Source organism: Hyperolius riggenbachi, chromosome 9, assembly GCF_040937935.1.
Source record: "Hyperolius riggenbachi isolate aHypRig1 chromosome 9, aHypRig1.pri, whole genome shotgun sequence".
Classification (NCBI taxonomy): Eukaryota; Metazoa; Chordata; class Amphibia; order Anura; family Hyperoliidae; genus Hyperolius; species Hyperolius riggenbachi.
Window position 1 is genome coordinate 86,161,554 of NC_090654.1, and position 23,657 is coordinate 86,185,210.

Genomic DNA, 23,657 nt, shown 5'->3' on the forward strand with positions numbered 1-23,657 from the left:
TTAGATTGCTGTTATTTTATGCCAAAAAAGCTATCACTCTTGAATGGAAACACTCCTCAGCCCCCTCCATCAACCTATGGAAGAAATTAATTAATAACGCCCTTCCTCTGTATAAGCTAACATGGATGGCTAGGGGGTCTTCAGTCAAATTTGAAAACATTTGGAAAAAATGGTTAGATACCTCAGAGTCAGCAGTCGACAACTTAGACATTAACCCACATATTCTAGACACTTTGTAATCTCCTAGCATGAGGGGATTGGCTTTGCTTTATTAAAATGTCGCTATGTGTATGACTCCATCATATATTCGTCTGCCTAAAGCACTCTAATTCATTCCATGGACTCTTACTTGTACTATATAGAACTTCTCATAAATATGTACTTGTATCTCGCAATTTAAGTCTGCAACTATATAACCTATACAACTGTACTTTCCATTTATTGTCAATGATTGGGGATAATGTTTTGTCTTGTTTTGTTTTATCTGTTCAATTGTTTAAAATCAATAAAAAGAATAAAAAAAAAAAAAAAAGTTATAGGCTAATGAATGGGAGGTGAACATTGCTCGGATGCATAAAGTGAAAACGACTGAGGGCTGAAGTGGTTAATAGATGTATTGTTCTACTGAAAAATGTGTTTAATTGATTCTAAAATGTACTACCACTGTAAAGTTTACCATTGTCTATGCCAGTGGTTCCCAACCTTTTCCGGCCCGGGGAACACTCTCTGACCAAATTTTTCTCCGGAGATCGGGGGGGTGCTACGGCGCGGGTGTTTGCGCGACCTAGTGGACAGTGCCGTGCGCAGCAGGCTATGGGGGGGGGGGGGGGGGCTGGGGTGTGGCTGCATAGCTAGCATAGTTGCCCCAGTATAGGGAGTTTAGTTGCCCCAGTATGGCTGGTATAGTTACCCCAGTATAGTGCCCCAGTATAGCTAGTATAGTGCCCCAGTATAGTGCCCAGTATGGGTAGGTAGTGCCCCAGTATAGCTAGTATAGTGCCCAGTATAGGTAGGTAGTGCCCAGTATAGCTAGTATAGTGCCCAGATAGCTAGTATAGTGCCCAGTATAGCTAGCATGGTGCCCAGTATAGCTAGTATAGTGCCCAGTATAGGTAGGTAGTGCCCCAGTATAGTGCCCAGTATAGCTAGTATAGTGCCCAATATAGCTTCCTAGTATGGGTAGGTGTGCCCCTCCCCCTCCGCGACCACCGCTCCTGTTACCTTATCATGAGCGGGCGGCCGCTTGTCCGATTAGATTCCTCCGTAGTAGCCGCTCTCCTCTGTGGCATCTCCTATTACAGCAGCGCGCTCGGCGGCTGCTGTGATGAGCAGGAAGCGGTACAGAGGCTTCCTGTAGCGGCGATATGCATCGCCGTTACCATGGGAACCGCTGTACCGCTTCCTGGTCATCACAGCAGCCGCCGAGCGCGCTGCTGTAATAGGAGATGCCACAGAGGAGAGCGGCTACTACGGGGGAATCTAATCGGACAAGCGGCCGCCCGTTCATGATAAGGTGACAGGAGCGGCGGCCGCGGGGAGGGGAGGAGCGAGAGGCCAGACCTGAACGGCACACCAGGCAACATCCCGCGGCACAGCGGAACACCGGTTGAAAAACGCTGGTTTATGCGACATAAAGGTCACATCCACAGAGGCTGTAGAAAACACATTAACAAGGTACTCGCCCATGAAGAAAATACCCTATATCCCCATCTAGTGGGCATTTTTCAGAATATTAATCCACAGCTAAATATTTACAATCAAACTTCACCCAGTCATCCATTATTCATAGGATCTACAATCTAAAATATATAGATATCCTCAATAGCATATCATTTGTCATTTCAAAAAAACTTTTAAGATCCCTATTTAATCCCTTAGGGTGTAGGGTATTCAGAGTGTAGATCCAATGACTCTCCTTCCTATATAAAATAGTAGTAGCAGTAGGGTATTGTACCGTGTTAGCCATCAGTAAAAGCAAGAAGTTTTAAATCAGGATGATACCATTTATTGGCTAACTACAAATGAATAAGAATAAACAAGCTTTTGGCCTTGCAGCCTTCCTCAGGTTTACATCCTGTTAGTTTGCAAGCTGGTGGTACAGACAGCTTATATACATGCAACATCAAAAGGGAAAACAGATATTTTTTCAAGCATAAATACGTCATTAAGATGCCTTAAAGAGAACCCGAGGTGTGTTTAAAGAATGTTATCTGCATACAGAGGCTGGATCTGCCTATACAGCCCAGCCTCTGTTGCTATCCCAAACCCCCCTAATGTCCCCCTGCACTCTGCAATCCCTCATAAATCACAGCCATGCTTTGAGGCTTTGTTTACATCTGTAGTGTCAGTCTCAGCTGCTCCCCCGCCTCCTGCATAGCTCCGGTCCCTGCCCCCGTCCCTTCCCTCCAATCAGCAGGGAGGGAAGGGATGCAGGCGGGGACTGGAGTTCTGCAGGAGGCGGGGAGAGCAGCAGACTGACACTATAGAGATAAACACAGCCAGCTCTGACAAGCTGTTTGTCAGCAGCGTGGCTGTGATTTATGAGGGATTGCAGAGTGCAGGGGGACCTTAGGGGGGTTTGGGATAGCAACAGAGTCTGGGCTGTATAGGCAGATCCAGCCTCTGTATGCAGATAATATTCTTCAAACCCACCTCGGGTTCTCTTTAATACAAACAGACCATCTAAATGGGGTAAGATAAGGATCCTTGTTTACTCCATTGCTCACAGACCTGGTATTTAGGATTGACCCAGAGGTATCGTAAATTCTTAGTTCACAAGTTCAGCTAGAGTGGCTGAGACAGTTCATATATCATCAATCTCATACCAATATAGAAAGTTGTTGTCCTTATTCAAACCCTTCTGCACAGCTTTGAACCAATTTATAAATTTTGTTTCTGCTATTAATCGGTCATTTGACGTTTTGAAGCCACCCTCCAGGGCAGTGACACAAAGATCATCCATGCTGTGTCCGTTGGACCGAAAGTGTGTAGCAACTGGGAGTCCAGATTTGGTATCATTAATAGTGTGCCTGTGTCCATTCATATGTTTGCGCAGTGTTTGTCCAGTTTCTCCCACGTACATAACATTGGGGCATTTAGCACACATGATCAGATATACCAGATTGGTGGACCCACAGGAAAATTTACCTTGTACTTTGTACTCCTGTTGTGAACCTGGTATCGTTACCCTGTCAGTGGAGTAAATGTGTCTGCAGGTCCCACATATTTTTTGTCGGCAGGGTGATGTTCCGTTTTGTTGAGGCCTATTCAAAGAGCTCCTGACAATCATCTGTTTTAGATTGTGTGGTTACCGATATGACAAGAGTGGAGGTTTAGGGAATATCGTTCTCAGTCTGTGATCCTTGTGTAAAATGGGATGAAGTTCCTTAGCAATCCTCCTTAAGATTTCCAGGTGTGGGTTGTAGGTGACAACCAAAGGGACACGTTCCTCTTTCTGGTTTTGCTTATATTTCAGGAGTTCAGTCCTGGGGATGTTGCTGGCTTTCCTGATTTGGGCCTCAGCCATGGGAGTACTGTAACTTTGTTTAATGAAAGTGTTCTTAAGGTGATCCAGGTGCTTGTCTCTGTCCATCCTGTCAGAACAAATCCGGTTGTACCTTATAGCTTGGCTATAAATTATAGAGTTCTTAATGTGCTTGGGATGAAAACTGTCATATCTTAGGTATGTGGGACGGTCTGTAGGTTTGCGATACACAGAGGTTTGTATGTTGTTACCCCTGATGTATATGGTGGTGTCCAGAAAGTTAATCTCTGTGTGAGAGTAGGTAAGCTTCAATTTGATTGTAGGATGGAAGGCATTTAAGTTCCTGTGGAACTGGAGAAGATCATCCTCACTTGCGGACCAGATGATTAAAATATCATCAATGAAGCGGAAGTAGGCCAAGGGTTTTATGCCACATGCATTGAGGTATTCCTCTTCGATTTTGGCCATGAATAGATTTGCATACTGTGGAGCGAATCGCGAACCCATTGCCACGCCCATCTGCTGTAAATAGAGGTCCTGTCCAAAAGTGAAATAATTATGAGTGAGAATGAATTTGATCAGTCCAGTAATAGGCTTTACAGGTATGCCCTGACCCTGAAGATATTTACGGCAGGCCGCAATACCATCATCATGGGGAATGTTCGTGTTCAGGGACTCCACGTCCATCGTGGCCAGTATGGTTCCCTCAGGTACTGGGCCGATGGCTGTCAGTTTGTTCAGGAGGTGGGTGGTATCCTGTAAGTAGCTGGGTCTTTTACAGACAAGAGGTTTCAAGATGTTTTCCAGCCACCCTGAGATGTTCTCTGTAAGAGTTCCGCTCCCTGAGATTACCCAGGCAGGCCCACAATCTCAGGGAGCGGAACTCTTACAGAGAACATCTCAGGGTGGCTGGAAAACATCTTGAAACCTCTTGTCTGTAAAAGACCCAGCTACTTACAGGATACCACCCACCTCCTGAACAAACTGACAGCCATCGGCCCAGTACCTGAGGGAACCATACTAGCCACGATGGACGTGGAGTCCCTGTACACGAACATTCCCCATGATGATGGTATTGCGGCCTGCCGTAAATATCTTCAGGGTCAGGGCATACCTGTAAAGCCTATTACTGGACTGATCAAATTCATTCTCACTCATAATTATTTCACTTTTGGACAGGACCTCTATTTACAGCAGATGGGCGTGGCAATGGGTTCGCGATTCGCTCCACAGTATGCAAATCTATTCATGGCCAAAATCGAAGAGAAATACCTCAATGCATGTGGCATAAAACCCTTGGCCTACGTCCGCTTCATTGATGATATTTTAATCATCTGGTCCGCAAGTGAGGATGATCTTCTCCAGTTCCACAGGAACTTCAATGCCTTCCATCCTACAATCAAATTGAAACTTACCTACTCTCACACAGAGATTAACTTTCTGGACACCACCATATACATCAGGGGTAACAACATACAAACCTCTGTGTATCGCAAACCTACAGACCGTCCCACATACCTAAGATATGACAGTTTTCATCCCAAGCACAGTAAGAACTCTATAATTTACAGCCAAGCTATAAGGTACAACCGGATTTGTTCTGACAGGATGGACAGAGACAAGCACCTGGATCACCTTAAGAACACTTTCATTAAACAAGGTTACAGTCCTCCCATGGCTGAGGCCCAAATCAGGAAAGCCAGCAACATCCCCAGGACTGAACTCCTGAAATATAAGCAAAACCAGAAAGAGGAACGTGTCCTTTTGGTTGTCACCTACAACCCACACCTGGAAATCTTAAGGAGGATTGCTAAGGAACTTCATCCCATTTTACACAAGGATCACAGACTGAGAACGATATTCCCTAAACCTCCACTCTTGTCATATCGGCAACCACACAATCTAAAACAGATGATTGTCAGGAGCTCTTTGAATAGGCCTCAACAAAACGGAACATCACCCTGCCGACAAAAAATATGTGGGACCTGCAGACACATTTACTCCACTGACAGGGTAACGATACCAGGTTCACAACAGGAGTACAGAGTACAAGGTAAATTTTTCTGAAGGTCCACCAATCTGGTATATCTGATCATGTGTGTTAAATGCCCCAATGTTATGTACGTGGGAGAAACTGGACAAACACTGCGCAAACGTATGAATGGACACAGGCACACTATTAATGATACCAAATCTGGACTCCCAGTTGCTACACACTTTCGGTCCAACGGACACAGCATGGATGATCTTTGTGTCACTGCCCTGAAGGGCGGCTTCAAAACGTCAAATGACCGATTAATAGCAGAAACAAAATTTATAAATTGGTTCAAAGCTGTGCAGAAGGGTTTGAATAAGGACAACAACTTTCTATATTGGTATGAGATTGATGATATATGAACTGTCTCAGCCACTCTAGCTGAACTTGTGAACTAAGAATTTACGATACCTCTGGGTCAATCCTAAATACCAGGTCTGTGAGCAATGGAGTAAACAAGGATCCTTATCTTACCCCATTTAGATGGTCTGTTTGTATTAAGGCATCTTAATGACGTATTTATGCTTGAAAAAAATGTCTGTTTTCCCTTTTGATGTTGCATGTATAAAGCTGTCTGCACCACCAGCTTGCAAACTAACAGGATGTAAACCTGACGAAGGCTGCAAGGCCGAAAGCTTGTTTATTCTTATTCATTTGTAGTTAGCCAATAAATGGTATCATCCTGATTTAAAACTTCTTGCTATATAAAATAGAATCCGCCTTCTCAAGACATATACTTGGATTTAGGCTCATGATATTCAGCAACGTGGGTGGAAATAGGGGTCTTATCCCTCTTTTCCTCCTTAATTGAATCATTTATGCTCCTAATATGCTCCTGTATACGTGTTTTTAAGTCTCTTTTTGTTTTTCCAATATAGTATAGTCCACACGGACGTATCAATTGATACACAGTAGGAGTAGTATTGCAGTCAATACTGCTGTTAATTTTAAAATATTTAGTATTACTAGAATTGGAAAAGGTATCAGTCTCATTTACAAAAGGGCAAATGGAGCATTTACCACATTCATACCATTAGCATTGCGGGAAGTTGTTCCAGTTTTTGACCTATATTCAGAATGTACCAGTATGTCAGATAGATTTTTATTCCTCCTGGCAGTCAACTGCGGACGTGGTCCTACAATTCTGGCAATCTTGTTATCCTTCAATAATATGTGCCGGTATTTTTCCAATACTTCTTTTAGTCTATGGTCCTGGGAAATTCCTCCTCCTGATTCTTCATCTTTTTCCTTAACAATGATTGTCTATTAATGTGTAGAGCCCTGTACATAGCAATTTTTTAATAATTTTTGGGGATAACCTCTTGCCCTCAATGTAATTTTGAGATCTTGAGCTTCTTTTAAGTAATCAGAAATTGAGGAACAGTTCCTCCTAATCCTGAGGAACTGTCCTATTGGTACTGTACGTCTCTGTACGTTGTGAGAGCCACCTGTCGAGTGTGACAGGTGGTGTTTGCACCGTAGATGCTGCCATACATTATACAGCATACAGGGCAGTAATTCCCTTTTATGTCCAAGTGACTAAGGCTAGATTCACACTTGGTCTGTAAACGTATTCGTGGCTCCGTTTTTTCAGCCCGGATCAAAAACAGAGCTACGGATACCAATGTTAAAAAAAGCAGCTGTTTTGACAACTGTCAAAACATCTGTCTGCTCTCAGTGGGATCCATTTTAAAACCCAGAACAGACGGCCTGGATTTATTGAATTTTCCTGGACCCGGGATACATGGAGGGGAAGTGCAGGGGAATAGGAAAACGGACCCCCCTCTACACAGGCAGTTTTGGACACAGAAATGGATCCGTTTCTGTGTCACAGCCTGTGGGTGGGGAGGGGGGTGCCAAGGTGGAGGGGGTAGCAGCCAGGACGGGGGTGACAGTGTCGGCGGGGAGGGAAGTTACCCCCCCTCACCTGGGTCCCCTATCCCTGCTTCTCCTCCAGCTACTTGCACAAAACCTAATGTATTGTATAGTGGCAGCGAGCAGAGCTTACCTTCTTCCTCAGCTCGCCACATTACTTCCTGCAATGCCACCCTCCGAAGTATAGAGGGAGACATTACAGCTGCTACCCCCTCCAGCAAGGTGCCTAGGGTTGCCACCTTTAGGATGAAAAAATACCGGCTTGTGGGTGTGGCCTGATGGGTGTGGTCAGAAGTGGGAGTGGTTTGTCACAGACTTTTTAAAGGACAACTGACCTGAGAGGGATATGGAGGCTGCCATAATTTATATACTTTTAAGCAATGCAAATTTCCTGGCTGTCCTGCTGATCCTCTGCCTCTAATAGTTTTAGCCATAGCTCCTGAACAAGCATGCAGATCAGATTGTTCTGACTAAAAGTTTGACAAGATTAGCTGCATGCTTGTTTTGATCTTTGAGGTGTGGGGCGCCCCATCTATTCCTCTGGATATAAGAACAATTCCACTTTCAAGCACCCAAATCGCTGCACATGTACCAAATAAGCGGCAGAAGTTTACCAGTGGAGCGCAAGGAAGTGGATTGAATTGCTGGCTGGAACGCGGACGGAAGTGACGTCGCGCTAACCCACCATCCGACCGGAAGTCTACTCCCGGACCACGCTAACGGCTATCCCTGGAGACCGGCGTTGTGTGGCTGGTTGTGAGCGTACGGTGAGAGCGTACGCTGGGGCCAACAGCGGAATTTCAATACAAAAAATCTGAACGCGGACTTACAGGATTCGCCTACAATGGTCCATAGGAGGGTGAGCTTCTCCTTTTCTGTATACACAGCAATACCAACATACGGGTTGTCTATTGTAACTATTGGACTCCATGGTCTCCTAATAGTAACATTGAGAAGATTGTTGGCAATGTGTGGGAAACTATGAAGCATTTTTATTAGCAACTTTACAATTTTTTAATTACCATTACAAACTTTCAGTATTATTTTTGTATCCTATGTGTGCACACAGATTTTTAGGCAAAATAGTGATTCTGAGGAACCAGTATACTTCGGTGTGTATGGAGACTGCAGTTGTGAGTGATGTATAGATGTGCAATATCTTTTATATGGTTCTTTCCTTTTATGAATAAATGACATATTTACTATATACCCAGCGCTCCTAATTCATTATATACAATTGACCAGTTTTAGGTGGGAGTTAAGGGGATACCCCACCAGATAAGGAAGCAGCGGGTGGAAGTTATACATCTATTGCGATTGGGTAATGTGAGGTGTGCCATTAGAACCCCCTACCCTTTAAGATATTCATTGTATCAGCAGCGCCCCTTGTTGTGTTTATGCTTGTTTTGGGTGTTTGATGCCGACACTACTAATCCCAGAAAGCTCAGCAGGACAGCCAGTCAACTGGCTTCTTTTTAAATAAATCAACATGCTAGCCTCCTTAAGGCTTCTTGCACACCAAGACGTTGTGTTAGGTGCCACGTTAAGGTCGCATAACGTGCACCTAACACAACGTATGGTGCTGCAAGAGCCGACGGTAGAGTGAGCCGCGTTAGGCGGCTCGATTCCTATAATGTCTCCCAGAGTGGCGCTGATTGGCCAGCGGGACCACGTGATGCGGAGCGAGACACTCCGCATCACGTGGTCCCGCCGGCCAATCAGCTGCCGCCAGTGCAGTGAATATTAAGTAGCCATGTGCGCGGCTACTGTAGCTGGCTCTCCCCGCCTCCTCTCCGCCCCCCACTGCGCATGTGCAAACAGTCTAACGCGGCTATAGCCGCTCCAACGCCGTAGCATGCTGCACTTTGCACCGAACGTGCAGCATTACATGTAACGCAACGTGGGCTGTGTGAACAGCCCACTTGTGTTACATTGCTGTGCGTTGGGGGAGCGTTACAGGCGCACTAACGTGCGCCTGTAACGTCTTGGTGTGTAAGCAGCCTAAATGGGCACTTTTGTAGAGCAAGTTTCCTGCTGTTTTCTTTCTAAAAGTCCTGGTGGACAAACTCCCTCCATCCCTGGACACTTTATTATGCAGAAATTCTAGTTCATCACTGTCGATCCTGGATGTCAAAAATATATTAAACTTATTAGAATTCAAACGCTCAACAAATTCAAAAAAGATTTCTTTGGGCCCCGTCCAGATAAAAAAAAAATAAAGGAGTCGGCCGCCAGCTCAGAAAGCTACATGAGTGGCAGCCGCGGGAAGGGAGGGGGAAGCAGGCTGGCCACCTACCTGGCTAAGCTATACTGGAGGCAACTATACTAGCTACCTATACCAGGGGCAACTATACTACTCATACTGGGGAAACTATATCACCTATACTGGGAAAGCTATACTACCTATACTAGGCCATCTATATCACCTATACTGGGGCAGTTATACCACCTATACTGGGAAAGCTATACTACCCATACAAGGCCATCTATATCACCTATACTGGGGCAGTTATACCACCTATACTGGGGCAACTATACTACCTAAACTAGGGCAACTATAGTACCTATACTGGGGCAACTATACTAACTACCTATACTGGGGCAACTATACTATTTATACTGGGGACAACTATACTAGCTACCTATACAGCGGCAATTATACTACCTACATATACTGGGGCAACTATACTGGCTTACTATAATGGTGGCAACTATACCTGGCTACCTACCTATACTGAGTCTGAGGGTGGTTTTTTTTTTTAGGGGGGGGGGGCACACCATGGCTATTATGTGTGAGATGAAAATTGTCGGTACTATGCTATCATTCCAAATTGTAGGGCGACCCCTAACTGTCCCTCTGAAAAGTTGTAGCCTTCATTTTTAAGTATATTCCGTATAATGTACTCTTTCCATCCATTTCGTGATTATTATTAGTATTTATCTATTATACATATGTGATGTGTCATGGAGATCTGAGCATTTGGCGTGATGTGTCACGACTTCAAAAAGGTAGGGAACCACTGATCTAAATTCTAGACCATTAAGAGGCAATCCCACAACCTAGGTAAGTATATATCTTTTTACGTTTTTTTCTCAGGCTTTTTAGAAGCTTTCCATTATGCTATGTTCAGGTACATAATAAGCAGGAAAAAAATGTGGTTTCTCCCCATGAAGAGTCCCACTCTGTCAGCAGAGACGGTTTGACTCTGGAGATATAGCCTTCCCCTCCACTCGGTCCCAATGCCGGAAAACAGATAGATGCCCATCAGAAGCATGGGGCTTCCCATTGGATTGCAAAAGACCAATAGGAATGCTCAACAACAGATAGGATTCTCATTCGTTCATGGTGAACCAATGAATATCCTCCCTGTTGCTAGGGAGAATTGGTCTATTGTAAACCAATGGGGAGCTCCATGCTCCTGCTGGGCCTCCTGTATGTGCCGGTGTAATGTCTGATTGCGCTGCCCGGAAGCTCCCTTCCACACTGAGTAGCACGCATGCTCAGTGTGAAGTTAATGATGCTGCTGGAGATAAAATACGAAATATCTCCGCTCCCACACCTCTTACACTCCCCAAATTTTGAGGGTAGGGAGGGGACCCCCCGAACGACCTTTATGCCAAATTGCAGCCCCCGAGACCCGCTGGTTCAGGAGATAGATTAGAGAAATCTATCTCGGGAACCAGCGGGTCTCGGGGGCTGCAATTTGGTATAGAGGTAGTTCGGGGGTTCCCCTCTCTACCCTGAAAATTTGGGGAGTGTAAGAGGTGTGGGAGCGGAGATATTTAGTATTTTACCTCCAGCAGCATCATTCTATAGGAAATGTGGCCGCACAGTCTCCTACTGCGCATGCGGGGCAGCGCAAATCCACAGGCAGCGTAATCAGACACAACACCGGCTATTCCCTGGACCAAGCTGCAATGTCATGGCAGTGGTCAAAGCGGATGCAAATCAGCAGATTTACTGTGCCATTTTGCATCCACTCAGTAATGTCACTTTGTATTACTTGATAGCTAATCATCTATCAGCAGGGCAGGGTTGATAAGTCTATTTTATCTAACAATATTTTGAACAGCCATTACTTGTGTGCACACAGCTGCCAAACAATATCACACTTGTAAAGCTTTGTACACATGTCTAGAGCATGTCGCCCGACGAAGATTGCCATCCAATACCCCTACATTGCAGGGCCGAGACTGTATAAATGGGACGCTAGCCAAAAGGCTATCAAAGCGTTCTGTTCCTATGTGCGGGGGCGTAAGGGAGAACAATGCTTTCAGCCATTGCAATCCACCAGAGGGGTATAAGGCTGGTCGGAGTGTGCTGTACGCACACTGGATTCTCAGCAGAGGCAGAAGTTATCAGTTTCATCTTCTAGCATGTGTACAGTCCTGGCCAAAAGTTTTGAGACTGTCAAAAATATTGGAAATTAGAAAAGTTGGTGCTTAAGTTTTTATAATAGCAATTTGCATATACTCCAGAATGTTATGAAGAGTGTTCAGATGAATTGCATAGTCCTTCTTTGCCATGGAAATTAACTGAATCCCAAAAAAACCTTTCCACTGCATTTAATTGCTGTCATTAAAGGACCTGCTGAGATCATTTCAGTAATTGTCTTGTTAACTCAGGTGAGAATGTTGACGAGCACAAGGCTGAAGATCATTATGTCAGGCTGATTGGGTTAGAATGGCAGACTTGACATGTTAAAAGGAGGGTGATACTTGAAATCATTGATCTTCCATTGTTAACCATGGTGACCAGCAAAGAAACGCAAGCAGCCATCATTGCGTTGGATAAAAATTGCTTCACAAGCAAGGATATTGTGACTACTAAGATTGCACCTAAATCAACAATTTATAGGATCATCAAGAACTTCAAGGAAAGAGGTTCAATTCTTTTTAAGAAGGCTTCAGGGTGTCCAAGAAAGTTCAGCAAGCACCAGGATTGTGCAACCAGTGCAGAGGTTGCTCATGAATGGCAGCAGGAAGGTGTGAGCGCATCTGCACGCACAGTGAGGCAAAGACTTTTGGAAGGTGGCCTGGTGTCAAGAAGGGCAGCAAAGAAGCCACTTCTCTCCCAAAAAACATCAAGGACAGATTGATCTTCTGCAGAAAGTATGTTTGGGGCATCTGGAAAAAGGCTTGTCAGGAGAAGAAAAGGTGAGCGCTACTATCAACAACAACAACAAATAACATTTGTAAAGCACTTTTCTCCCGTAGGACTCAAAGCACATAAGCATATCTCAGACCATCGTGGCACAGAGGAAGAATTTTATAAGTCCGGAAATTCCAGGCTAAACAGGTGGCTTTTCAGTCTGGATTTGAATAGCTCCAGGGATGGTGCTGTCTTTACTGGGTGTGGCAGGGAGTTACAAAGAGTAGGGGCAGCGCGAAAGAAGGCTCTGTCTCCAGATTTTTTGAGGTGCACTCTGGGAGAGACCAAGTTTATAGAACTTGCTGATCTGAGGTTGTGAGAGGTGTGGTGCAGCTTCAGCAAGTCCTTCATGTATCCAGGGCCCAGATTGTGCAGGGATTTGAATGTCAGCAGTCCAATCTTGAAGAGTATTCTCCATTCTACTGGTAGCCAGTGCAGTGAGCGAAGGATCGGTGTAATGTGACAGTGGCGGGGCTGGTTTGTTAGCAATCTGGCAGCAGCATTCTGCACTAATTGCAGGCGACGCAGGTCCTTTTTGGGGAGGCCAGCATAAAGGGCATTGCAGTAGTCCAGCCGTGATGTGATGAAGGCGTGAATTAGGGTTGGAAGATCCTCTGGGGGAATCAGATGTTTAATCTTCGCAATGTTCTTCAGATGAAAGTAGGAAAATTTAACTACAAATGAAATTTGGTTTCTGAAACTCAATTCCCCATCGATTAGTACGCCAAGGCTGCGCACAAGGTTGGAGCTGTTTATGTCTGAATTCCCAATCCTGATTGGTGTTGCTTTAGGATAGAGCTGTTTTGATGGCGAGCGCTGGCTTTGGACAAAAAGGACCTCAGTTTTGTCAGGGGGGATAGGATTGATCCTTGTGGCACTCCGAATTGTAGAGGTGCAGGTTTGGACATTATAGGTCCTAGGGATACTCTCTGTGTTCTGCACTTTGAAAACAAAAACAACAAGACCGAGAGCCCAAATTGTGCAATATCGCCAAACAGTTGGATAATAAATTGATTAAGGTTATACTCACAAACATGGGTTGCCCCTAGGCAACCACTCCATATGCCGGTGGGGAGAATTAGTACCTGACCCCACTCAGGTATAAGATGTCGCTATCTGTAGATAGAAATCAGGAAAAATCCTTGCCACCGTAGGTGGATCGCTTATTCTTAGGATACGAATCAGAGGCGCCAAAAGAGTAAAAATGTGACAAAATTTAAAAATGGGGGGAGATTGTTAGTTACGCCTCACCACCCATAAAACCAAGAACCAGTATAAGACTCAATGTTCAGATGAACAAAAATGATTTATTAGTACTCCCAGGTGCTACGCGTTTCACGGGCAAATCCCGCTTCCTCAGGCAATCAAACAGGAGTACAAGCTATAACAATAAAAATATAAAACAATGCATAAACAATAGGACCCCAAATGCTTGTAGTTAGATACATATAGTAAAGCAAAACAACCGCTAATTAAATTAGGCAGAATGCCAGAACCGTACAGTCATATATCATATATATATATAGGCGTGATTCCTTATAACTAAGGTTGCTTGTGTATTTCTTATAATAGATGTCATAAAAGTTTATTATAAACATGACCATATTGCCAAAATAGATCAAGACAAAAAGGCTAGTATACCTGGCCTAAAGTTATTATGTATCATAACATGTTGTCAAGAGCGCAGGCTCCACTATGGCTGTATGCGGAAAGATATGAAGAGGACTCACCTATTCAGGGTCTGGTATAGACTTAGCGCCTCAGTGCAGAACATGCCTGGCTGGGTACTATAAATAGAATGTATATGCGGAGACCGCCGTATCCGCGTGGATTACAGTGACTTCCGGAGCGCTCAGCGGAGGTGTCGTCAGACGCGCATGCGTCGGAGGCTGTGGGCGCCATATTGATACGGGGCAAATAGTACCAACAAGCGGCAGGCAATGGGACACGCTTACATCAGGGTCTCAGGGCGCCATGTTTGTTCAGGGCATACAATGCCCATAAGCGGCGGATAGTGGTTCTATGGCGTTCGTGCATACGCAATAACGGCTACTAGGCGATCGTGCAGATGGTGAAACATGACAAGACGCTCAATTTATATAAAGTCTCATGGATGGAGTGAATGCGTGCATATAGACGCCAATGTTATCCATATTGTGCATTACAATAGGTTGCTAGTGCAGAACTTCATAAAAATTACTAAAGTGCATGTAGATCTAATAAGTGGACTAATATAGCCACGGGATCCATAGGAGTGGTGTTTGGAAGGTGGTATCTAATTGTATGCTGACATAGTTTAAAAGTATAGATGCCTTAATAATATAAACAACATATAACTACACACACACAACCCACATGTGTACATCTATATAAATACAAATGTGTACAGTTATACAAAACCACTACATAAAAACATATAATATAATATAGGAGTATATAAAATATATATATATATATATATATACATATATCCATATAAAAGAATAAAAAATCACTAAAACAGAGAGGACAAAGTACTAAAACGTTGTTTCTTATAGGGCTAATGGTAGCGAAAGTGATTTGGAGCATAACCGAATTTTAAATTTAGGTGTTTTGAGTATTCAAAAGGCTTTTTCTAGGACCTCATTAAGCCCATTAGGGGCCAAACTTTTAAGAATATTAATCCAGTAGATCTCTTTCTGGCGCAAGGCTTCAAAGGTGTTCGGAATGTGTGGTGAGATAGCCTCGATGAATGTGATACGGAATAATTGGGGATTTTGGTCGTGATGTGTGCCGAAGTGTCTGGATACACTGTGCAATGCCAAACAATTGATAATGTTTCTTTTATGCTGGCCGACCCTGCTGCGGGCCTCCTGGGTTGTGCGGCCCACCTAAATTTAAAATTCGGTTATGCTCCAAATCACTTTCGCTACCATTAGCCCTATAAGAAACAACGTTTTAGTACTTTGTCCTCTCTGTTTTAGTGAATTTTTATTCTTTTATATGGATATATGTATATATATATATATATATATATATATATATATTTTATATACTCCTATATTATATTATATGTTTTTATGTAGTGGTTTTGTATAACTGTACACATTTGTATTTATATAGATGTACACATGTGGGTTGTGTGTGTAGTTATATGTTGTTTATATTATTAAGGCATCTATACTTTTAAACTATGTCAGCATACAATTAGATACCACCTTCCAAACACCACTCCTATGGATCCCGTGGCTATATTAGTCCACTTATTAGATCTACATGCACTTTAGTAATTTTTATGAAGTTCTGCACTAGCAACCTATTGTAATGCACAATATGGATAACATTGGCGTCTATATGCACGCATTCACTCCATCCATGAGACTTTATATAAATTGAGCGTCTTGTCATGTTTTACCATCTGCACGATCGCCTAGTAGCCGTTATTGCGTATGCACGAACGCCATAGAACCACTATCCGCCGCTTATGGGCATTGTATGCCCTGAACAAACATGGCGCCCTGAGACCCTGACGTAAGCGTGTCCCATTGCCTGCCGCTTGTTGGTACTATTTGCCCCGTACCAATATGGCGCCCACAGCCTCCGACGCATGCGCGTCTGACGACACCTCCGCTGAGCGCTCCGGAAGTCACTGTAATCCACGCGGATACGGCGGTCTCCGCATATACATTCTATTTATAGTACCCAGCCAGGCATGTTCTGCACTGAGGCGCTAAGTCTATACCAGACCCTGAATAGGTGAGTCCTCTTCATATCTTTCCGCATACAGCCATAGTGGAGCCTGCGCTCTTGACAACATGTTATGATACATAATAACTTTAGGCCAGGTATACTAGCCAGTGTTCTCCCCAGGCTCTTTTAGCCGGGTGCTCCACCCGGCTAGATTTGGTGACCACCCGGCTGTCATCGGCTCACCTCCTTACTTCCTCCTATGCTGTAAGCAGAGTGGCCCTGCATTTTTATCTCGCCCCACCCGGCTGCTTTTTCATGACACCCGGCTACTATTTCATGCCACCCGGCTGGAAAAAGATTCTGGGGAGAACACTGCTAGCCTTTTTGTCTTGATCTATTTTGGCAATATGGTCATGTTTATAATAAACTTTTATGACATCTATTATAAGAAATACACAAGCAACCTTAGTTATAAGGAATCACGCCTATATATATATGATATATGACTGTACGGTTCTGGCATTCTGCCTAATTTAATTAGCGGTTGTTTTGCTTTACTATATGTATCTAACTACAAGCATTTGGGGTCCTATTGTTTATGCATTGTTTTATATTTTTATTGTTATAGCTTGTACTCCTGTTTGATTGCCTGAGGAAGCGGGATTTGCCCGTGAAACGCGTAGCACCTGGGAGTACTAATAAATCATTTTTGTTCATCTGAACATTGAGTCTTATACTGGTTCTTGGTTTTATGGGTGGTGAGGCGTGACTAACAATCTCCCCCCATTTTTAAATTTTGTCACATTTTTACTCTCTGTGTTCTGTCAGTCAGGAATGATCTGAACCACTGGAGGACTGATCCACTGATGCCACAGTACTCCTGCAGTCTGTTAAGCAGGATTTCATGGTCAACTGTATCAAAAGCCACTGAGAGATCCAACAGGATTAGGATTGAGCATTCCCCTCTGTCCCTTGCCATGAGCAGATCGTTGCAGACTTGGATGAGGGCTGTTTCACAGCTGTGGTGTTTCTTAAAGCCAGATTGTAGAGGGTCCAGGATGTTGTTTACTGACAGCCTGGTTTCAAGTTGCAGATAGACAGCCTTTTCAATAACTTTACCTAAGATGGGGAGGTTGGAGACAGGTCTGTAGCTGCTCATTGCAGTCCTGTGTCATGCCAACAGTAAAGCATCCTGAGACCATTCATGTGTGGGGTTACTTCTCATCCAAGGGAGTGGGCTCACTCACAATTTTGCCAAAAAACACAGCCATGAATAAAGAATGGTACCAAAACACCCTCCAACAGCAAATTTTTCCAACAATCCGACAACAGTTTGGTGAAGAACAATGCATTTTCCAGCACGATGGAGCACTGTGTCATAAGGCAAAAGTGATAACTAAGTGGCTCGGGGACCAAAATATTGAAATTTTGGGTCCATGGCCTGGAAACTCCCCAGATCTTAATCCCATTGAGAGCTTGTGGTCATTCCTCAAGAAGCAGGTGGACAAACAAAAACCAACTCAGGCCCAGTGCACATCAAAAACCTCTAGCAGATCCACAAAACGCTAGAGGTTTTTGAAGTAGATTTTCAGAGCGATTCTAGGCATGTTTAGAGGTTTTCTAAACATGCCTAGCATTTTTTTGCAGCGTTTTTGTGTAGCAGATTTCAAATATTGTTACAGTAAAACTGTTACTGAACAGCTTCTGTAACAAAAATGCCTGGAAAACCGCTCTGATGTAGCGTTTTTCAGAGCCGTTTTCCACTTTCCTATACTTTAACATTGAGGCAGAAACCTCAAAAAAATCTAAAAAATGCTGCAGCCCCCGAGTTTGTGTTTGTGGAAAAAAATGAACAGCTCTGGTGTGCACCATCCCATTCACTTTCATTAGCCAAGCAGTTTTCCCCCTGCAAGCGTTTTAAAAAATGCTTCAGAACCGCTCTGGTGTGCACCAGCCCTCATTCTGAGAAACTCAAAGTGATTATGAAAGAATGGGTTGCTATCAGTCAGGATTTGGCCCAGAAGTTGATTGAGAGCATGCCTATTCGAATTGCAGAGATCCTGAAAAAGAAGGGCCAACACTGCAAATACTGATTTTTTGCATAAATCTCATGTAATTGTCAATAAAAGCCTTTGGAACGTATGAAGTGCTTATAATTATATTTCAGTACATCACATAAACAACTGAAACAAAGATCTAAAAGCAGCTTAGCAGCAAACTTTGTGAAAACTAATATTTTTGACAGTCTCAAAACTTTTGGCCTGCCTCAACAGAGCAGCTAATTTGTAAACACAGGATGTTAACCCTATGTCTGCTGCGTACGTATATGTGTACACCGCCGGTGAGATAAATGATGGCTCACCCTGCTGCAGCTCAAATTCCCGGTGGCGTAAAACACTATTCCCCCTCCAAGTCGTGGAAGGGAACTTTAATTTGACGGGAACCCCAAAACACCCTTACGTGCCCCACGCAGTATAACTACTACTACAACAGCAGCGCCTAGTTTCGGCACTGAATACCAAAACCACCTGCTAAGATATCTGCTTCCATGAAAGCAGGAAGGATACACACTGCAGATTTATATCAGCTGTAACAAAGAAATATTTTTCTTTAAAGATTATTATGCTGTTGCTTATACTTTACAGCAAAGATGAAGTTCTAGGTTCAGACTGGGGCTTATTACACTATAGCAGTCTACTGCACATTTTCCCCTAGAAACCCACTCATGATTCCAGTATACTGAGTTTTGTAAAACACAACCATAGTAGATAAAGAAGCATGCTGGAATCAAGAAACAGGCATAAGGTATCACATTCTCCAGATCAGATTAGTGATAAGGGATAGCTGATTGGTTGATATTGATTATTGCAGGTTGTACTGATTGTGATTATTTCCTGAGCACACATGCCCTGTGTAGTGGTGCTCCTCCTGCATGCCTGCCTGGGACAGCTCCACTGTGACTGTCACGCACATTACTGCTTTTCCGGGATAGCTTGCGGACCGGAAGTGACGTTTCCCCACACCAGCTTTACCAGAGCTTCTTCCCCGTTTCCTAGCAACCGGTTCCATGTTCCTGCATCCGTTAGACCCGCCTTCATGTCTGCTTTGATCCAATAAAGCGGGAGGCGGGTAGCGCGGCGCGTTCTCCCTTGACATTTTTAGCCCCTAGTGATTGGCTGAGAGCGGAAGGGGGCGTGGAGATGAGGGACTCCCGGGCCAGAGCGCCACATTCAGTTTGACGAAGTGGAGGAGTCACCGAGGGGTCCTAATAACAGCAACATGGAGAGGCTGGTGAGCAGGAACATCTTTTATTATTGGGGGCTCACATGTACTAATGGCATTATAATATGGAGTACTATAAATCCCAGCTGTACAGCGAGTACTTTCAGTATCACTAACTATGGGGGAGGGGGGGGGTGCAGATTTCACCAAATCGGAGGACAAATGTGGTAAAAAATGCCATTAGATCGACCAGCTGACAGATCCCTATCTGATCGAATCTGATCAGAGTGGGATCGTATGGCTGCCTTTACTGCAATCAGATTGTGAATCGATTTCAGCCTGAAACCGATCACAATCTGTGGAGCCGCCGCTGCCGCCTGTCCCCCCCCCCGCGCATACATTACCTGACGCTGGCTCCCGGGCATCTTCTCCGCATCTCCTCCACGCTGCACCCGCTCCATCCCGGCGCTTCCTGTGTCACTCCGTGACCATGAAGTTCAAATAGAGCGCCCTCTATTTGAACTTCCTGGTCACTGCAGTGACAGGAAGCGCCGGGATGGAGCGGGTGCAGCGCGGAGAAGACGCCCGGGAGCCAGCGTCAGGTAATGTATACCTGATCGGATTGGCCGCCGCTAGCGACGCGCTCCCTACCCGCGGGCGATCGAGGGTAATTTCCCGCACGGCGCGATCGACGGATCGATCCGATTTCGGAAGTAAATCGGATCGGCGGGTGCGTTTAGCGCGAACGATTGGCAGCAGATTCGATCCCAGGATCGAATCTGCTGTCGAAACAGCCGCAAATCGGGCCAGTGTATGGCCACCTTTATGCTAAGTGACTGAAATCTGGTGTTTTGTATGATCCATTAAGGTGGCCACTAATGGTCCAATTCCTAGCGAAAAATCGTTTGTGCAATCAGAAATTCTGCTCAGATTGGTTGTAAATAATCTCTGTTGATGGGCACAATCGATTATGCACGATTTTAAAAAACAGTCGTCGGATTGGATTTTTTTTTGTAGAACTAAAATTTGGATTTTCTTGTTGGTTGAGATAGATAGGAAGCAAAGATTGGTTTGTTGATGGTGTAGTGAATGATTTCACTTATCTGATTGCTTGAACAATTTTTTTGCTAGAATGGATCATTAGTGGCCACCATCAGGCGGATAAACTCAAGACGACTGTTGTGCAATCATCTATGCAGGCCTGGTTCTAGACTTTTTGCTGCCCGAGGCAAACGTGTGAGGATGTGCTGCCTCCCCCTAATTTGTAACGATCACACTGCAGTTTACTCTGGTTTCATTTAATGTTCTCACATCACATACTGCAGCTCAACACAATAGCACAGGGAGTCTGTGCCAAACAAACTGCTCACCCTCAGCCAGACAGCCACTCCATTCTTCCACAGTCAGGACAGCAGTGCCACTGCCTACTCCTCCCTTTTGCTGTGCAAGTCAAATGAAACACTGCTGCTCTCCTGCCTCCCCCCTCCTCACTCACTGTCAGACTCCTCACATAGCACAACAAGCTGTTTTTCCCCAATAATGACATCTTTACCTTGATCTCCTCTCATTTTTTTTCTTACTCTGATTGCATGCTGTTAGTGTAAACACAGTACAAACAGTTGTTCCCAGTTGTTATTCCAACTTTCACTCCCTGCTCAGCAGCCACTTTCTAGAACAGTCTTCTATAGAGTGGAGTCAGTTGGTGAGGTAATCCTGTATGCACCTTGCAATCACATCGTCTTTTTATCTATGAATATGCTCCAAAAACAATACGGTATGCTTTAAAGAGAATCCGAGGTGGGTTTAAGAATCCTATTAGCACACAGAGGCTGGTTTTGCATATAATCACCAGCCTTTGTTAATATACTGTCCCCCCCCGCGCTCTGTTGTCCACCATAAATCAAACCGCCGTGCTAGCGACATGCAGCGTGTCGCTAGCAGGCTGTTTACATGCAGACTGTAACTCTCTGCCGCTCCCCCGCCTCCTCTATAGCGTCGCTCCCCACCTGCATCCCTTCCCTCCAATCCTCTTACAGAGGCGGGGAGGGAAGGGTCGCAGGCGGGGAGCGGCGCTAAAGTCAGAAAATTTGTACTTACCTCTGTAATTTTCCTTTCCTGATACAACTCCACGTCGACATACTTCCTGCGTTAGCTCCTCCCCTCTAACCCCTATAGGACCCGTACAAAGCTATAAATAAAGGATATGATCCCACTACCCTCATTCTTGTATATAGTACTCAGACACAACAAAACTAAGGGCGGGTCGTATGTCGACGTGGAGTTGTATCAGGAAAGGAAAATTACAGAGGTAAGTACAAATTTTCTGACTTTCCTGATACCTCCACGTCTCCATACTTCTTGGGATATAACTAGCACCAATAAACCAGACGGGTGGGTACAATGCAAAAATATTATGTTTATATGAAAAGATCAGCAGATTATTTATCTACAGCAGACAATACTTTTTTTTCCAAAATTTACAGAGGTTAATACAGATGGATCAATTCTGTAATGTCTTATGAACGTATTTGGAGATGTCCAGTTCGCGGCTTTGCATATCGTTGTAAGGGAGACACCTGCGGATGCTGCCCAAGAAGTTGACATACTTCTAGTTGAATGAGCAGAGGTTGATGGAATCTCCTCTGCCCCCTTTGCTCTGTATGCTGCCTTTATGAGCCTGACTATCCAGGTAGCTATTGTTCTAGCTGAAACCTCCTGGCCCTTTCTAGGTCCCGAAGGACAAATAAATAGGTGATCAGAGTTCCTGAAGGGTTCTGTAGCCTCTATATAGAATCTCAGGATTCTGACGATATCCAAATGCTTGATTGCCGATCCCTCCTCTGCATTGGGAAAGGCTGGTAAGGTCCATTCCTGATTTATATGCTTCTCCGAAACTACCTTCGGTAGAAAATCCATTACAGGCCTGAGGACTACCCTATCGGGATAGAAAACAATGTGTGGATTGAGCACTCCCAGTGCTTGGATCTCTGACACTCTTCGGCCAGAGGAGATAGCCACTAAAAATGTTGTTTTTAGGGTTAAATTCCAGATGGAGCAGGTTTCGATAGGTTCAAATGGTTCTGATGACAGATAGTCTAAGACGAGAGGTAAATCCCAAGATGGAAGAATCTTCCTAACGGGGTCGGATCTTCATTAGGGCTTGAAAAAATAACTGAATCAGTCTATCAGCTGAAAGTCTTTGGCCTATTAGGCTTGAAATAGCTGAAACTTGACATCTCAAGGTACTAACACTCAGGCCCAGATCCACCCCCGTTTGTAAAAAGTCCAGTATATGAGGAATGGATGGTGATAGAAAGTCCACTTCCCTCAGTGATGAGAAATCTATAAATCTTCTCCATACCCTATGATACGATCTGTTAGTGGATACTTTTCTGGCTCTTAGTAAAGTGTTCACCACAGGTAGGGAAAACCCAGCTTCTGTTAGGATCCTCCTCTCAATCTCCATACCGTTAGAGATAATATCTCCGGATTCTGATGGTATATCTCCTTCTGTGATAGTAGGTCCTGTGCCATGTATAACTTCAGAGGTGGACAGAGAGACATGTTGATCAGTAGTGGAAACCAAGGCCTCTTGGGCCAATAGGGCGTCACCACTATTGCTGTAACCTGTTCCGTTTTCAGCCTCTTGAGGAATCTCAGGATTAAAGGAACCGGAGGAAATGCATATACTAGGGATGCTCTCCATGGGGCTACTAAGGCGTCTATCCCGCTCGTCCCTGGAACCCAGCATCTGGAAAGAAATGTTGGCAACTGGTTGTTGAGATGAGATGCGAATAGGTCGACCTGAGGGAGACCCCATAATTGAATTATCTGTTTGAACACTGAGGAATTCAATTTCCATTCGTTGTTGTCGACAACATTCCGGGATAAGTAGTCTGCTTGAATGTTCAATTTCCCTGGAAGGTAAACTGCCCTGATAGCTTGTAAGTTCTTCTCCGCCCAGATCATTAATGGAGTAAGTTCCCTCATCAATGATAAGCTCCTCGTTCCTCCTTGCTTCTGAATATATGCAACCGCAGCACGATTGTCCAACTGTAGACATAGGGCCGAATTCCTGATCATGTGCGCAAAAGCCTGGGTCGCCTGAAAAGCTGCTCTCAGTTCCAATATATTGGACACTATTCTCTGATGATTCTCCGGCCACTGACCTTGTGCCCATTTCTGTAGACAATGAGCTCCCCATCCGGTCTGACTTGCGT

General features: G+C 44.4%; 1 protein-coding gene across 1 annotated transcript in view; it reads left to right on the forward strand.

Annotated features, from left to right (window-relative positions):
• The first annotated feature begins 19,270 nt into the window (after positions 1 to 19,270).
• POC1A (POC1 centriolar protein A) overlaps positions 19,271 to 23,657 on the forward strand; it is a 56,748-nt gene continuing 52,361 nt past the window's right edge. The window contains exon 1 of the mRNA XM_068251593.1: positions 19,271 to 19,506. Coding sequence (XP_068107694.1) covers positions 19,495 to 19,506 — 12 coding nt within the window. The 5' untranslated portion in view covers positions 19,271 to 19,494. The remainder of the gene's footprint in view (positions 19,507 to 23,657) is intronic.